We start from the raw sequence: 17,857 nt of genomic DNA, 5'->3' as shown, positions 1-17,857 counted from the left end.
GAGAAGAAATCCGGACAATGTATGTGGATAAGCCAACTGGACGAATGTCATACTGTGTATATTCCTAAGCAATTAACTAGTTCGGTGTCATACCTCCTGGTGGGTTTCTTTTGGAGGAAGAGACCAAAACTAGGGAATTAGATTCAAAGGAAAATAATTAAAAGGGATATGATAGCAAGCGTTTAAAATAGAGATTCCTGATTATGTGGAGTGGGCTGCAAGAGGGCGTGACTGAGCATTTTGCATGGGTTCAGGATGGGGCCTGCAGGTATATGATCCCATCACAGGAAACAGATATAATCTCAGTGGACACTCAGTGGTCTCGTTGGGCTGATGGGTCTGTATCTGTTTTCTATTGTTCTGTGACTTTACCAGTCGTATTCGTCAGATATCACTGGACAGGCATACAGATGTGGTGTGGAAGATGATGTTAACGGGGAATGCTTGGTCACTACTCCAAATGCTGTTCTGATTGAGGTGATAGAGATACTGTCATGTTGGCAAAGTAATCGTTTTCTCTCTGACTCTCTGTCTGCTTCTTATGTGTAATTCAGAGCATCGCCAGCAGTTGAAGCTTTCCTGCGCTAGGACTAAAGTGTAAACAAGAGGACGACAATCAACAGTCTCCTATCAGATCCAGCATGGACAGAGGTATTTTCACTGGGATCTATAAAGAAACAAACATATATAGGCGCTAAAGGAGCAGAGAAAAATGCCATTAACTGGGTTCATCAATCCTGTAAGGTGGCCTGAGTACTGGAACAATCCAACAGGTCCAGCAAAGGGAAATGGTACCAGGAATTGTCGAGACACTCTGATTCGCACGAAAGGAGCAGGAGGTCCTGAATCAGTTGGAAATTGATGAGGCACAGGCAGGAATGGGGCAACCATTCTTGCGGGCGATGTAACAGTCCTGTTTCTGTTTCACCCCCAGACTGCTCCTACCGTTGAAAATTTATCTAACTTGCAATTCTGAAATGCAGGGGCAGATGATTGAAGCAATTTTTGGAGAGCACAAATGTGAGAGTGTAGTTCCTGTTTTGTAAAGGTGGCAGTCAATTTCCCGTAGGTTATCCCAGATACTGTCCAGTAGACATGAAGTGAGTTCCCTGTAGTGGGTTTTCGCTGCCGCGCTGAGGACATTTCCAGAAATGGGGATAGCGAGACATGACCTAGGAACAGGAAGCAGCTCTTTTCAGATAATAAAAACGAGGAAATCTGTGGATGGTGAAATTCCAGACAATTCAACAGAAAATGATGAAGAAGCTCATAATGTCACACTGCATCTATGGGTGAAAATGGTTATTCGATGCTTCGGGCCAAGGCGCTTCTTCAGCACCGAGAAGGAAGGGGAAGTTGAGAAATATAAATGTCAGGGAGGGGAAGGATGCCAGCTGGAAGTTCGTAAGTGAAGCCAGGTGGGTGAGAAAGGATAAGGGATGGAGGAGAAGGACTCTAAAAGGAGACGAGAGAGGACTCTAAAAGGAGACGAGAGAGGACCCCAACAGGAACGAGAGAGGACCCCAGGAGAAAAAGAAGTCGTGATCCAAAGGGGAAGTAAGAGGCAGGTGAGAAATAGGCAGATTTTGGTAGAGAGGAAGGTGACGTGGAACTTGTTCACCGGAAGAAGAAATCTATATTCATCCGGTCAGATTGGAGGCTACCAAGACAGAATATTGGGTTGTGCTCCTCCACCCGATGTGTGACCTCATCTTGGCACACAAGGAGGCCATGGGCTGACACGCGGGCATGGAAATTAGAATTAAAATGTTTGGCCACTGGCAGGACCCGCTTGCCTTAGTGGCACCCCAGATTACGAAGGGTCTCACCACTGTCAGTACAATAGACACCCCCAGAATATATGCAGGTAAATTGCTGATAACACTTCCGTCCACTGTTTCTGCACCATTTACAACCTTATCATCTAACCCGCTGACAAACGGGGTGCTATTGTATTATGGCGCACTGACTGTTAAGTTCCTGAGGTCAGCTGCCAACTTTCAGAGACCTCCTCATACCTGTAACTTGAAGAGAACTTCACTCCAAACATTAAAGAAAAGTCTCCGATATGATCAGTGACCTCTGGAGAACTCCCATCCACTACAAGGTAAGTTCCCTTACCCCGCACTGCCCGCTTCTACCTCCTACAAACAGCATTGTCTGCGTGGGCCTATTGTCTCTGCTTGCTCCGGCACCAATGAGCTCATATGCTCATGTATGAATTCCATTCGATCCCCCTTGGTTCCGTCGCTTCCCACCTACATCCCCTTTCAATACCCTGGCCTGACAGCTTCACCTTCACCATGGATGTTCGTGCCAATGAACTCCTTTCCCAAAAAGAAGTCTCAAAGCTTTCTGCTTCTTCCTCAACCAAAGAACCAATCAATTCCACTCCACCTTCTCCATCTGGTAGAACTTGTCCTGACTCTGAACAATTTTTCCTTTGCCTCTTCCCATTTTCTCCAGACTTAAGAGGTAGCTATGGGTGCTCGCATAGATCCCAACCATTCCTACCTCTTCGATGGCTACGTAGACCAGTCCATGTTTGAAGCCTTTCTTGGTTATACTCCCGAATTCTTCCTTCTCTACATTAACGACAACACTTGTGCTGTTTCATGCACCATGCTGAAATTGTAATTTTATCAACTTTGCCCCAAACTTCCAACCTGTCCTTAAATTCTGTCGGTCCATCTTCGATACCTTCCTCCATTTGTCGATCTCTCTGTCTCTATCTCTCAAGTCAATTTGTCAACCTATTTTTTTTTATAAACCTACTGATTTCCAAGTTTATCACGACTATACCTCTTCCCACCCTAGCTGCTGTAAAAACTTTATTCCCTTTTGTCAGTTTGTTCACCTCCGCCACATCTGTTCCAGGACATCAGAGATGTCGTCATTCTTTACATAAAGTTTTGTTTTCTCTCTCTATTCTTTATGTTGTCCTCATCTGCATCTCACCCATTTCACATTCATCCACATTCACCCCATCTTCCCGCCGCCTTAACGGTGATAGAGTTCTATTTGCTGTTGCCTTCCACCCCAGCAGCCTCTGCATCCAAATATATTATCCTTCCCAAATTTCATCATCTCCAAAGGGATCCTACACCAAAATATATCTCCCCTGCCTCTAGGTTCCACAGGAGAGAACCCATAGCCCTCTATTTCTAAGCTCCTTTTACCTATCTCTTAAAAGACCCTATCGTTTCCATCTCCACCACTGTGCTTCCCTTGTCCATTTCTCCCTCGACACTAATCTCCCTCCCCGCACATCTCTGCAATCGGCCTAAGCGCTACATCTGCCTATGCACCTTCGTCACTTCCATTCAGGGCTCCTGCACCATCTGCCACAAGCGGGACTTTGCGGTGGCCAAACATCTTAATCCTAATTCCCATTCATTTTCCGATTTATCGGTCCATGACTTCCATTTGTTCCAAGATAAGGCCATCCTGGGGGTAGTGGAGCAAGACCTTATATTCTGCCTGTGTAGCCTCCAACCTGCTGGCATGAATATTGATTTCTCCTTCCGCTGAACAAATTCCCACAGACTTCCTCCATTCCTCGCTCTGACCTTTTAGTTCTTCTCACCTGCCTATTACCTGCCTGTTATGAGAATGCAGGGTGCCTTGGACAGGCTAGGTGAGTGGGCGAATGAATGGCAGTTTAATGTGAGTGGGCAGATGCAGTTTAATGTGGATCAATGTGAGGTTATCCGCTTTGGTGACCAGAACAGGAAGGCAGATTACTATCTAAATGGAGTCAAGTTAGGAAAAGGGGAAGTACAACGAGATCTAGGTGTTCTTGTACTTCGGTCGATGAAAGCAAGCGTGCAGGTACAGCAGGCAGTGAAGAATGCTAATGGCATGCTAGCCTTTATAACAAAAGGAATTGAGTGTAGGAGTAAAGAGGTCCTTCTGCAGCTGTACAGGGCCCTGGTGAGACCCCACCTGGAGTATTGTGTGCAGTTTTGGGCTCCAAATTTGAGGAAGGACATTCTTGCTATTGAGGGAATGCAGCTTAGGTTCACAAGGTTAATTCCCGGAATGGCGGGACTGTCGTATGTTAAAAGATTGGAGCGACTGGGCTTGTATACACTGGAATTTAGAAGGATGAGAGGGGATCTGATTGAAACATATAACACGCTGGAGGCGGGAAGCATGTTCGCGCTGATGGGTGAGTCCAGAACTAGAGGCCACAGTTCAAGAATAAGGGGTAGGCCATTTAGAACAGCGATACGGAAAATCGTTTTCACCCAGAGAGTGGTGGATATGTGGAATGCTCTGCCCCAGAAGGCAGTGGAGGCCAACACTCTGGATGCTTTCAAGAGAGAGTTAGATAGAGCCCTTATAGATAGCGGGGTCAAGGGATATGGGGAGAGGGCAGGAACGGGGTATTGATTGTGTATGATCAGCCATGATAGTGAATGGCAGTGCTGGCTAGAAGGGCCGAATGGCCTACTTCTGCACCTACTATCTATTGTCTAATGTCTATAAAATGTCCATAGCAAGTGGGATTAAAAGGAATCACAATGAATGTTATATATTAAAACGAGGGTAACAACACAGAAAGCGCTGACGTAAATCAGCAAGTCCAGTAGTTTATCTGGAGAAATAAACCAAGTTTCGAAGCAAGTCTCCCCATCGGAGAGTTATTTGATTCAATACTGTGGTGACTTGGCCCAAAAAACAGGAGGCAGGGCTGAGTGGAAACAGTGCGTGTAGGCAATGGCGTTCGACCAGGATCACTCTTTAGCTCTCTGTTTCAGCTCACACGTTGCTGGCCTGATTGCCAGCTAACAGATGTTACAGAAGTTGGTGGACTTGTGTAAACTGGGGTCTGCACAAAGAATTCAGCAAAATATTCCCCAGTTGGAAAAATGGTAGATGGAGTTTAATCAAGTGTGACGAGTTGTACTTTGGGAGATAAATGTGAGAGGGAAATGTACAGTAAATGTCATGACCCTAAGCAGAATTGATTCACAGGGAGATCGCGGGATGCAAGAACGGAGGTCCCTGAAAGTAGCAACACAAGTAGATTGGGTTGTAACGAAGAGAAGCCGCATCGGATGACGTGTTGATTATAAATGTTGGTAATCGGGGTGTAGCTGGATGAAGGTGGTTGTGTGCAGTTCTGGTAACCACAACACGGGAATGATGCTGTCCAATCTGGCGAGACTGCACAAGAGGTTTACCAAAATGCTGACTGGATGTCAGAATACTGGCCATCAGGAGAGGTTGGAGTCCTTCGGCTGCTTTCTTTGAGGCATTGGATGCTGAGGTATTCTCATAGAAGTCTATAAATTCACAAGAGACGTAGCTAAGGTATTTATCTTTGACTCCGTGAATAAATATCAAATACCGGAGGGAATAAGTTTAAGGTGAGAGGGTAAAGTTTAAAGGGGATTGAGGATGCCTGTTTTCTAACGGAGAGTGAATGGGATAAGCTGTCAAAGGAGGTGCAGGAACCAGATACCCAGCAGCATTTGAGAGGTGTGTGAGCTCATAACTGAGCTGGAATTAAATTCACATCGTTGTCAGCACAATCATGATGTGATCTTCTATGGCTGTTCACAGATCCGAACTCGGAAATCTCCGCTTTCCTGTCATATTGTGTGGATCACCAGCTGTTCCAGTTGACGAGATTCTATCGGGACCGAATGGAGCAGGCGATTGAGGAGGGTGTGGAGGGACTTGGCCTCATGTTAACTGGCCAAGATCATTTCACAGGAAGGGAGTATCACGTAAGTGGAAAGGACACAGGCTGAGTGCACATTCTTTTAAAACTATCACAGACTGACAGAATCCGTGTAAAGGAACTGCTGGGAAATGGAAGTCAAAGATGATGTGATCAATGTAAGAAAGGGGTTTCCATGCAAAGTTACACTGAGCCTTTATTCAAACAAAGTAAGCCTCCCTGTAATTATCTCATCACATTCTCTATTACACAGGACAGGATACAGGCAATGATTGAGAGCTGACTGTTACTGAGGTGACAACTGGAAGATGTTGCAAGTGGGCAGAGAACCACTTCTCATCTCTCGGTCTGATTTCCCATCGTGCTCCCAAAGCTCAACCTGATTGGCCGTACACCAGTCTGTGTTCTCTTGATGCACCCGTGTTGCCTATAAATCAAAGATATAGTGACTCTTTTCTCAGTTCATCTTTCGAGTGTACCTTCACACTCATCGTCAATTGAACAGGCACAACAGACTATCGCCTCTTCTTTGAACTGCTGAGCCTCTTGCGTTTGATCAAGTATCCTATCCTGCCACATAGTTCAGTTACCTTCTGTTCCTTGTGACTGTTAGACTTACAGTTTGTCAATCGTACAGCAGATATTGTTAGGATCATGACGCATGATCCAACTATGCCATCGAGACTCATTTATAATCACACTAAACTGCACACCCAGACTTCCCCATAACCTGACACGTTATTAATCAGGATTAATCAAATTCGGTTTTAAATGAACCTAATGCTTTCTGGGGCAATGAGTTCAACAGATTCACCCCCTCTTGATAAAGAGATGTTAACACAGAGATTGTAAAATTAGCACAATTGTAGATGTGATATTAGAAGAATACAAATTTAGGTCATAAATAACCGGGGACATTTTCCCAGTGGTCTTTTTGTTCCTGAGACACGTTCAGCTATTGCCACCCACACTGAATGGCAGCGAAGAGCAAAACACACTATACCTAACGTTAACAATTCTCACGAGATCTCTGACAACCTCAGTCCCAATTCCTTTCTCTACATTGCGACCTGTGCCTTTGCTCTCCCTCACATGCGCAGAGGTCCTGAGGCTGATGTCTACTTCTCGTTGCCGGTTCCCAGCTCACAGTACGACCTGATGTTGAGTCAGTCCGTGTTCAGTCTGTGTACCTCCTCAGTATCTGCACTCTGTGCTCGGTGTCTCCTGAAATCCTGTCCTGCAACCGATTCTTTCTTCCAGCCTACGGTCCGCCATCCTCCGCTCCTCAACATAATCCCCATGGTTCATTACAGAGCGTGACTGAGCTCGCGGAGAAGGGGAAACGAGCGGGCGCTTCCAAACTCCTCCTGGATCTGGTGATGGAGAAGGGCTCTGAGGCCCGGAGGGTGATGTGGGAATCCTTTGTGAAGATACATCACATGTTACCGAAGCTGACCGTAATATTGGATGAAATACGGGAACGTGGTACGTTGAACAATACACTGTGTTTTACAGATGTAAATGCTGATGAATTTACAGTATTACACAGAACAGACTTCATGCAGGTTAATCTGTTTGAACAGGTGATGGCCAGTTCGCCTACATGGACACTGAGCGGGGTTTATCTGAAGTGCCCATTGAACTGAAAGGTAAGCGACGGAACGGAAATCTCAAAGTCTTTATTTCACTCAGTAAATGTGTGCGCCTGTTTAATTCCCGTTTTAATCTGAGCGTCACGCTTCAGTGATTGGGTAAGGAGAGCTGGAAACTATTTGAATATGCCACAACCCACAGGCTTCCTGCAAAAATTGGAGCTTTCGAACAGAACCCTCCAAGACACATCCATTGATCGGGAGCAGTGAGCGATAAATGTTTAGCATGTTTAGGAATTCCGCGCTAGGAAGCGCCGCCAAGGAATCCCGAGAGTTGTCAACTTCAACAAGTGAAGGCAGAGAGATCCATTTGGAACCACGAATCCCAGTCCAGAAAGTCTCACATCACTACGCACAAGGGCATAACGCGCATTGTCTGCGACTCCTCAGCAGTATAATGGCCGAGCGCAACACTAGTGTCAGATCCTCAGAGGAGAGGATTCCGTGGAGACGTTACAGAGGATATAGGACCACTAATGACAGGCTGGATACTGTTCTGTGTGGCTATGGCTTGATAGTCAGAGATTCAACCTAAAGGAAATGACAGAGGTGCCGGAACAGTCTGTGGAAAGCAAACATAATCACATGGTTCAAAAATACATTTTTCCCTGATGATGCATAGAGTGCGCTCTTACAACATGGAAACAGGCCCTTCAGCCGGACACATCCAAACTCGGCTGTCCTTATGCTTATCTAGACCGGTTTTAAACGTAGAAAATGTCGGCCAATGCGCCGGCCTGAGCCGCTATATCTGGCCCTTTATCGCAAATTTGCGTGAAGCCTCTTTCAACTCTTTCACCTCTGATCTGATCCGACACCGTCTTCTTTTAGCACCATTTCCCATGGGGAAAAGACGATTAGCATCCTGTCTGCGTCCATGATGACCCTGTGTCTCTATTGGGTCAGTACTCTGTTTCCTACGTTCCACGTATTATATTCTACGCAAACTCTCCTTGTAACTATCTGTTCTACGCTCTTTCCAGTTTACTAACATCTTTGCTGTAACAAGGCGACTACATTTTTAATCAGTGCTTCACATGAGTCCTCACCAACATCTTATAACTGCAACGTATACTCAATGCGCTGATTGACGTAGGTTAGTGTGCCGAACGCCTTCCTCACCATCCTATCTTATAGAGATACTGCTTTCAGCGAATTCTGCACTGACAGTCCCAGATCCCTCTGTTAATAACAGTCCTCATGGGCCCAATCATTGACTGCATATCATGGGCATTAAGGCGAGATGTCAGGGGTAGTTCTGCTGGAGTTGGTGACCAAGGCTGACACGTTAGGGACATTTCAGGGACTCCAAGATAGGCACATAGATGAAAGTAAGATTGAAGGTTATGAACTATGCAGGATCGCAGGATGTAGGTGAACATGGACTTGGTTATCCCCAGTTCAGCAGAAGATGACCAGTGAAGGAGGTGTGTCTCACCCTTTCAGTACAACCACAACAGTGATCTGCCCAATATTGTATGTGGACCTAGTGTTCACAAGAGCTTCGGGGAAGCTGCAATTTGTTATCAAAGTGTCAAATGTAACCTTCAGGGAAGGCGCCAAAGCGATGGAGTGCGGGAACTGGGAAGCATGAAATGATTTTGCTCCCTTATTCATTTTCAGCACTGTAGGTGGGTCGGAATCCCCACCGACAGTCAACCACTGTCTGAACTTCAGAAAAAATGTGTTGGGAGACCTATGATGATAAGTATAGACATATATATTTTTTTCCATACTGAGTAAACACAAAGAAACTCTGTGGGCACAGGCATTTAATTAATTCATGTAGTCTCAAACACTAAATATTGAAATGCAGTTATAAAGTTCGTTATCAGTTGAGCCATTTAACATTTTGACTATGTTCTCTGCTCCCATGGAAGATGTTCAACAGAAACACAAGGAGACTCTACGGGCACAAACCGAAACACTGAGAGTGAACACGATCCTAATGAGGGAGAAGGTGAAGGTTTTCCAGCTGGTTGATCGATACGCTGAGCTCACGGTCATTTCTACTGTTCGAGATCGGAGACTGGTGGAACATGAGCTGCTGTCGAGAGGCAGAGACCACCAGGATTGGAGAGAGAAACAGCTCCGCGGTGAGCTGGAGAAAATCCGTCCTGATCATTTGTTTCAGAAAAATCGCACACAAAGATTACGAGGCCAAATTAAGAGATTCTTCAGACGATCGAGTTCGAGTTCGGGATGTTCGGCAGCAGTTGCCGGAGTCCCGGGGATCGGGAAAACAACAATGGTACAAAAGATTGTTTATGACTGGGCCACGGGGAAAATATACCAACAGTTCCAATTTGTATTCAGTTTCAAATTTCGGGATTTAAACTCCTTTAACTGCAGAATAAATCTGAGAGAACTGATTCTGGATCAGTATCCTTACTTTAGGAATATCCTGAGAGAGATCTGGAAGAATCCAGAGGGATTGTTGTTTATATTTGATGGTTTGGATGAATTCAAGCACACAATTGATTTTGCTGACAGTCGGAGAGATACAGAACCCAAGCACCAGTGCCCAGATCCCGAGTGGTGGTGTGAAGTGTCTGACATTGTGTACAGTTTAATCCAGGGCAAGCTGCTCCCAGGGTGTTCAGTGCTGGTAACGACCCGCCCCACTGTGTTACATTTATTGGAAATGGCAGAGATCAGTGTCTGGGTTGAAATCCTGGGATTTGATGGTGAGGAACGGAAGGAATATTTCATCCGGCATTTCGAAGATCAGACAGTGGCAGCAGCTGTTTTCAAACACGTGAAGGAGAACGAGATCCTGTACACCATGAGCTACAACCCCTCCTACTGCTGGATCCTCGCTCTGGCACTGGGCCCATTCTTCACACAAAGAGTCAGGGACACGCAGCGAGTTCCCAAGACCATCACCCAACTGTACTCCTACTATATTTACAACATCCTGAAAAATCACGGCCGTGAGATTGAGAACCCCCGTGATGTGTTACTCAGGGTTGGTCAGATGGCCTTCAGAGGAGTGTCCGATAAGAAGATTGTGTTTACTGATGGAGATTTGATCAAGTACAGTCTGCAGCCTTCCCAGTTCCTGTCCGGGTTCCTGATGGAGCTTTTGGAGAGAGAGGATTCTGCCCGGAGCGTGGTGTACACATTCCCACACCTCACCATCCAAGAGTTTGTAGCTGCAGTCGCACAATTCCTGTTCTCAGATCGTAGAGATATTATGAAACTCCTCACTGAAGCCCACTGCGTGAAGGATGGACGATTTGAGGTATTTTTTCGTTTTGTTGCTGGTCTCTCCTCCCCAATGACAGCTCGGGGCCTGGTGGAGTTTTTGGGTCCATTTCCTCATGAAACAACCTGCCGTGTGATTGATTGGGTGGAGGAGGAGGTTAAACGGCAGATTGGACAGACTGGGAGTGAAGCTGGTAAAAAGAGCCTCCTGAACTCATTGCACTACCTGTTTGAGTCTCAGAATCGTGGACTAGCTCAGGCCACACTCGGATCTATGGAAACAATTTCATTCAGTGGAATGGCACTGACCCCGATTGACTGCGCGGTCCTGTCTCACGTCATCGGACTCTGTGATAGCATAAAACGTCTCGACATTGGGAACAGCCACATTCAGTGTGAAGGAATCCAGCAGCTGGGACCCGGGCTGCACAAGTGTCAGGAGTTGAGGTAACTTGATTTATCTCTCAATCTGAATTGTGAAACTGTTCCATTGTGTTGTTTCAATGTAAAGGAATTTGAGTAAAACTGTAGTAAATCAGGTTGAGAAGAATTGTGACAAATGCCCAGGGGATCGGTCAGTAATTCCCCAAGGATGGGAGGGTTCTGTGGTTCATTGTGAACGGATGTTGGAGACTTCATCAGATCAGTGAACAACGATCGTTGGTTTAATGGTAGTATATCACGGGAACGGCCGTGTTTCTCACTGCCTGTGACACGTCCATTGACAACGTTCCTTCTCACTGTTATTGACACCCAGACCGACACTGACTGCAGCAGGTGGGTCAGAGATTCACACCCCCTTCCCGGTGAGGGACAAGAGACCGTCAGCAGACTGTCCCAGTGAGAAGGAAAGAAATACCATTGTGAGATTGACCTTTCCTGCCCTTCCCCAAGTGTGACTATCACGATCAGTTCACCTGTGTGACTGGACACATTTCTACTTGCGATTGTGGGCCTCAGTTCAGAAGGACCCCTCCCGTTCAATCAATTTCTGCATTCTCTCCTCTTGTTGGATTATCTTTTCCTATCGATATGCTCCTATGGGACCTTTCATCCCCATCCCCTTTTCTCCTGTTGAATCTCTGTTCCCCATTCTCCCCACACTGGGATTTTAGACTCCGTTTTTCATCCTCCTGTGAGAACACTCTACGCCATCCCCTTCCTGCTGTGGGACATCTTACCCCATTCTCCCTTCTTCCTGTGCGATCTCTCTTCCCCATCCCCCTTCCTCCTATGGGATCACGCTTCTCCATCCCCCATCCCCCTATGCGATCTCTCTTCCCCATCCCCCTTCCTCCTGTGTGATCTCTCTTCCCCATCACCCTTCCTCCTGTGGGATCACTATTTCCCATCCCTCTTCCTCCTGTGGGATCTCTCTTCCCTATCCCCCTTCCTCCTGTGGGATCTCTCTTCCCCATCCCCCTTCCTCCTGTGGGATCTCTCTTCCCCATACCCCATCGTCCTGTGGGACTTCTCTTCCCTATCCACTTTCCTCCTGCAGTTTCTGTCTTCCTCTCCCTTTTCCTCAGGTGCGGTCTCTTCCCACAACTCCGATCGACATTTTTCCCTTCTCAAATCTTCCTCACTGTGAGACTTTCTCCCCTTCAACCCTGTCCCTTTCGAATCTCTCATATCAGCAACACTTTTCTAACCATCGGGAAATCAGACAGAATATGTGGAGTTCACAGGGTCACACCGACAGACTAAATTACTGACATTCGGTGAACACTCTGGAGCTGGTCAGTGAGGGACATTGACAGTGATGAGAACTCCGATCAGTGATTTACTGAAGGGGTTAATGTTTCCTGAAATATCCGAGTAAGATAAATTCCCTCATACCCAAGGTTTGAAACATTTTATTCATCAATTTGTGTCTGTTTGTGTTCAGACTTGGGGAGAATGACCTGGGAGATTCAGGAGTGAAACTGGTGTCTACGTCTCTGAGGAACCCGGAGTGCAAAATACAGAAACTGTGGTAAGTACCAGACTGTGAGAGATTGTGTTGACAGTTACTGGGTGTCTGACACTGAACATTACTGTGATCAGTAATTGTGTTACTGATAAACACTGGGGAATGGTACCGTCTCCTGTCTCTCTGTATCCTTCACCCTCACTCTCTCTCATCTCCAGGTTGCAGAGAGTCGGTCTCACAGCTTCTGGCGCCAAAGATCTCGCCTCCACTCTCAATGCAATCCGATCACTGTCGGAGCTGAACCTGAGTCATAATGAACTGGGATATTTTGGAGTGAACTTGGTGTCTGCGGCTCTGGAGGACCCGGAGTGCAAAATACAGAAACTGTGGTAAGTACCAGACTATGGGAGATTGTGTTTACTGTCACTGGGTGTCTGACACTGAACATTAATGTGATCAGTAATTGTGTTATTGATAAACACTGGGGATTTGTACCGTCTCCTCTCTCTCTGTGTCCTTCACCCTCACTCTCTCTCTCATCTCCAGGTTGTACAATGTCGGTCTCACAGATTCTGGTGCCGAGGATCTCGTCTCCGCTCTCAGTGCAAACCCATCACTGACGGAGCTGGACCTGGGATGGAACTCGCTCACAGACCGATCTGTCCCCGCTCTCCGCCGCCTCATACTGACCCTCCCGAGTCTGGAACAGATCGAGTGAGTGTTTGTGTGAATGTTCAATGTGATAAAATATCAGCGGATCCGCGGATTTTCTGGTAATATTTGTCTGTGAGTGCTGTTGATACATTAACCCCAGTCCCCTTTTACTGACATGGTTGTGTAATCTGTTTATTTCATGTTTATTTTTCCATCTGATTCAGACTGACGAGGAACCGGTTCAGTTGGACCGGGGAGAAGGACCTGAGATCTCTGCAGGAACCCAGACCCGGACTGAGAGTGGCCCTGTAAACATCTGAACGTGTGAATATCTCCGCCCGCGGAATTGAATGCTGGCCCATTTCCCCAGCAATGGAAAAGAGACTAGAGGCAACTGAATTATGGTTCTACAGGAGAATGTTAAAAATATCGTGAACAACACAGACATCAAATGAAGAAGATTGGCCAGTTTCCCCGCCATCCCCTTTAACTAGCGCTATCCCCTTTAATGGTTTTTTGTCAAGGTTCTGACAGAACTGGCTGCAGTCCCGAGCTCTGTGACATCCGAAGCGGACCCGCAGTTTCGTATTTCCGCCTGCTGTCCAGCGGCGTTGCTTCCGCCAGATTTTCCCGTTCGAGTCTCCCCATTCATGTGAGACTCGGGGAATCACACTGACAGGGAGAGTCCGGGGTGGGCGGGATTGCGACTCAGTTTGCAACACTAGTATCCCCTGGTAGGATTATCACTTTTGACTGAGGACGGTTTCCTGACAAACTTTCCTTTTCCTGCACCCCCGCCCCGCACAGAATACAGTTAAAATCGAATAAAATATCAGACATGAGTCCTCGGAATCCCGAGTACGACAGGGATGGGGAATGGAATACCGGGGCTAAACATGGAGTGAAGCTCCTTCTACATCGTCCCATCACACAAACTGGATGTCAGACACAGAGTGAATCTCCCTCCACACCGTCCCATCACACACTCCCGGTGGTCAGACACAGAATGTGGCACCCTTTGCTCTGTGCAATCTCACTCTCTCGTGATCAAACGCCGAGAAAAGTTCTCTGTACAAGGAGATATGTCAGCTTAAGTTCTCCAGTTTAAATGGATCATTGAGGACACTCTCAGCTTGGAACTGTCGCACAGGGACTACCCTGCCCACCCCAACACACACAAGCACACGAGATGAGTCGCTGTGGAGGAGGTCTGAGAAACGGGGAGAGAAGTAGTGAAGTAGTGGATCGACGGGAAGTGATACAGGGTACATGCTGGAGAGGAGGAGAGGGAGCACAAACGGGCAGGGGAATACAGGGGGATATTAGACCCATAGCGGTTGGCAATCACATTTGATCTCTACGGTGGAGAAGTAACCCAGGATGAAATTGAAGATGAGAATAATTTTGCAAAAACGAGACACCACTCCTTCCCGTCCTCTCATACCGTCCGCACTCCTAACGGGCCGCCGTCTCTTCCCGACCACTCACAGGGCCCGTGATCCTCATCAACGCCACGCTTCTCCATTCATTCCCCCTATCCGCATTATCAGTGGATCTAGCCCCTTACGCACCCTTACCCATTCGATCACATTGACCGAACTTCTAGTAGGACTCCACCCCTTCCCATTCACTCCCACCGTTCGAACTCCCAACGAACTCCAGCCGTTCCCGCTCACTCCTATCTACCCAACTTCCAATGGGATCCAGCGCTTCCCATTCACTCCCACTGTTCGAACGCCTAACTAACCCCAACACTTCTCGTTCACTCCTATCTTCCCCGCTCCCAATGGAACCAGCCCTTTCCATTCACTCCCACCGTCTTCTTCCCAATGGGACCCCTTGTAGTTCTTTTCCAACCACACTGGGATCCTGGAAAATTGCGCTGACGCCCGAATTCCGTGTTTGACAGAACTCAGGGCTGCATTTCCAGAGTTTGAGATGGGTTTATTCGTCACAAGGAATGTCCAGGTCGTGTGCATGTTGACCACTTTGTAAAACTGACGAGGAAACGATCGGAATGAAGGAACTTCGGCACGATGGGGTGGGTGTGGTGAGAGAGTTTTATGTTTTCCGTGTCCCACATCGGAAGATTTATTGCACCCATTTCCCGGTCTCCATATAGCATACCGGAAATTGTGCAACGCACGGTTTCTGGTCTACAGATAACAAACGAGCAGGCATGGTTCCCGATCTCGGTTTTCACACCGAGAGTTTTACTGCGCAAGGTTTCAGGTCTCTTTTATCCACACCTGGATTTTTCCGCACATTTTTCCTGGTCTCTGTATCCTCCTCTCTCCAAAACGCTTGAAGTAATGACGCACAGGATCCGGAGATGAGGATGTAGGAACGGCCTCTATTGTTGGCGATATATTTATTATTTGTGGTAAACAGTCTGCGCAATCGAGTGGAGGGTGGTCGAGAGTGTCTGTCCTGCGAGGGGCTCCTGATTGAAAATGGTGAATATGGAGGGACCGACAGAAGGATTTAGAATGGTCACTGGGGAGGGAGTGAAAGGTTGATTGAAAATGGTCTCAGGGGAGAAAGTGATGGGCTGAGTGACAATGGGCGTTTAAAGTGAGCGCAGGGAAGGGAGGGAGTGAGACTCCGATTGAAAGTGGCCGTCACAATCGTTAATGATGTTGAGAAAAAGAGAGAGATGTGGTGACGGAAGGAGACCCCGCTCGGCCGGGTTGAAACGGGACCAAGGAGGGAGAGATGTGGTGACTGAAGGAGACCCCGTTCGGCCGGGTTGAAACGGGACCAAGGAGGGAGAGATGTGCTGACTGAAGGAGACCCCGTTCGGCCGGGTTGAAACGGGACCAAGGAGGGAGAGATGTGGTGACTGAAGGAGACCCCGTTCGGCTGGGTTGAAACGGGACCAAGGAGGGAGAGATGTGGTGACTGGAGGAGACCCCGTTCGGCTGGGTTGAAACGGGATCAAGGAGGGAGCGATGCCTCGGTTAAAGTGAGCGGCAGAGAAGGAGTGAAGGACACGTTGACTTCAAATGGCCGACGCTTCACTTGAAATGGCGGTTGGGGAGGGAATGACGGCTTTGGCAGAAGTGAGCACAAGAGAGGGAGGGACGCGCTGATTTAAAATGGGCGAATCCTTGGTTAATTTGGCCGCCAGGGATGGAGTGAGACACTGACTTACAATGGCCACTGTCACACTCAGAATCTATGGCGAAGGAACATGCGGTGCCCATGGATACAATCCGTGGATCGAGTGTGTTATTGATTGTAATAACAGTATTTTAATTTCTGTTTTATATAGTGTTGGACATTGTATATATGTTTTAAATCTAATGATTTTCTGACTGAATAAACTAATGTATATATCTCAGATATTCACACATACACATACACATATACATGTGGGTTTTGGGGAGGAGGGGTGAGGGGTTTGGGAGGAAGAGGAGTGATGATACAAGGACTGGACTGATGAGACGGTGAGCGTGGCGAAGTCACTGACTCAATAGGGGACGGAAAGAGGTGGGGCGAAAGTTCCTGTCACAAACTGGTGGCCGACATGGAGAAGATAAAGACGGGGTGAGGAGAAGTGAAACGACAGGAAAGGAGCGGGAGTGGTGGGATGGGGAGGGAACGGAAGGCTCAGGGAGGAAGGGGAAGTGATGGAACTTGAAAGAAGGGTAAGAAATGGGACGGGGGGAGGGTGCTGTTGGAGCAGGGTTAGGAGGAACAGAATGGGGAGTGCGGGGGAGTGACTCACTGGGTAACAGAGAGATCGAGGCCGATGAGGAGAGGCGGAAATTGGTATCGCAAGATGGCAGCCAACCAGCATAAGATGCGTAACATCGAGGTGGTGGGGAGGGGAAAGCGATGGGAGGGAGGGAGGGGCTTGCGAGTGATGGGATGGGAAGGAGGGTAACAAGATGGAGAGTGTGAGTAAGTGAAACACTTCGTGGGGGAAGAAGTGGGAGCGAGTGTCACACCCTGTTACAAAATGGCTGTCGGCAGACGGTTAAGGAAAATTGTGAGAGTGGAGAGCGAGGAAAAGGAGAGGAAGGATGGGAAGTTGAGATGAATAAACAGTAGAAAGACGGTGAGGAAAAGGGTGCGACTCAGTCAGCGATGCTGGGAGAGCGGTTACCCATAGCCGCCAGCCAGGATGAGAGCCGGGAGAGAAGGGGAACAGAGAGCAGAGTGTTTCAGGAGTGACGGGATAGCGAGGGTGAGAGAGGACGACTCGAAACAAAGGAGCTGGAACAGGGGGTACCCACAGGGAAGAATGTGGCTACTAGCAGATTCTGGCACCGTTACCCTACCCCTACCCCCGCCTCGATTTTTCTTTTTCTTTTGCTCCCCTCCTCAGGTCGCTCTGCCCGAATCCCTCAGGCTGTCCCGTGGAATAGTGGAACGTGTCATCCCTGGGGTCTGTCAAAGGCAGGAGTGGGCGCCGGCTTGCCGGACATAGTGGCCAGGTCTGGCAGGGCGGGCTGGTTGGCGTGGATTTCTACCATTTTTTGCAGGGTGGAGAAGAGGGAGGGATCTGACTGAGCAGGGCAGAAAGAGAAGTTGCGGAGAGGAGACGAGACGAGTAAAACCATCGTCGCATCTGCGTCATCCATTACCCACTCCCTCAGCCACTCTCTCCTACTCTTCCCCCTCCCTATTCCCTCCTCTCTCCGTATCTTTCACCTCCTCTCTCTCCCCCACCCTATCCTTCTCAATCCAACCCTCCTCCCACCCTTTTTTCCTTTCTCCCTTCTGTCCCAATCT

At 47.8% G+C, this 17,857-nt stretch overlaps 1 protein-coding gene across 1 annotated transcript; it reads left to right on the top strand.

Annotated features, from left to right (window-relative positions):
* Window positions 1-553: 553 nt before the first annotated feature.
* Window positions 554-17,490, top strand: LOC140722991 (NACHT, LRR and PYD domains-containing protein 3-like). Its single transcript, XM_073037613.1, has 7 exons — window positions 554-651; window positions 5,572-5,738; window positions 7,006-7,177; window positions 7,276-7,341; window positions 9,225-10,998; window positions 12,682-12,852; window positions 17,451-17,490. The coding sequence occupies exons 1-7, from the start codon at window positions 642-644 to the stop codon at window positions 17,488-17,490; spliced, it is 2,400 nt and encodes a 799-aa protein (XP_072893714.1). The 5' UTR covers window positions 554-641.
* The last annotated feature ends 367 nt before the right edge of the window (window positions 17,491-17,857 follow it).

This window comes from Hemitrygon akajei, unplaced genomic scaffold (genome assembly GCF_048418815.1).
Source record: "Hemitrygon akajei unplaced genomic scaffold, sHemAka1.3 Scf000096, whole genome shotgun sequence".
Classification (NCBI taxonomy): Eukaryota; Metazoa; Chordata; class Chondrichthyes; order Myliobatiformes; family Dasyatidae; genus Hemitrygon; species Hemitrygon akajei.
The sequence above is the reverse complement of the archived record's forward strand: the minus strand, read 5'-3'. Positions and strand labels throughout refer to the sequence as shown.

Excerpts from the sequence above, each read along its gene's own strand:
- LOC140722991 (XM_073037613.1), top strand. Across the intron at positions 5,739-7,005 it reads TCACAGGAAGGGAGTATCAC|AGCGTGACTGAGCTCGCGGA; the intron begins GTAAGTGGAAAG and ends GGTTCATTACAG. Across the intron at positions 10,999-12,681 it reads CACAAGTGTCAGGAGTTGAG|GTTGCAGAGAGTCGGTCTCA; the intron begins GTAACTTGATTT and ends TCTCATCTCCAG.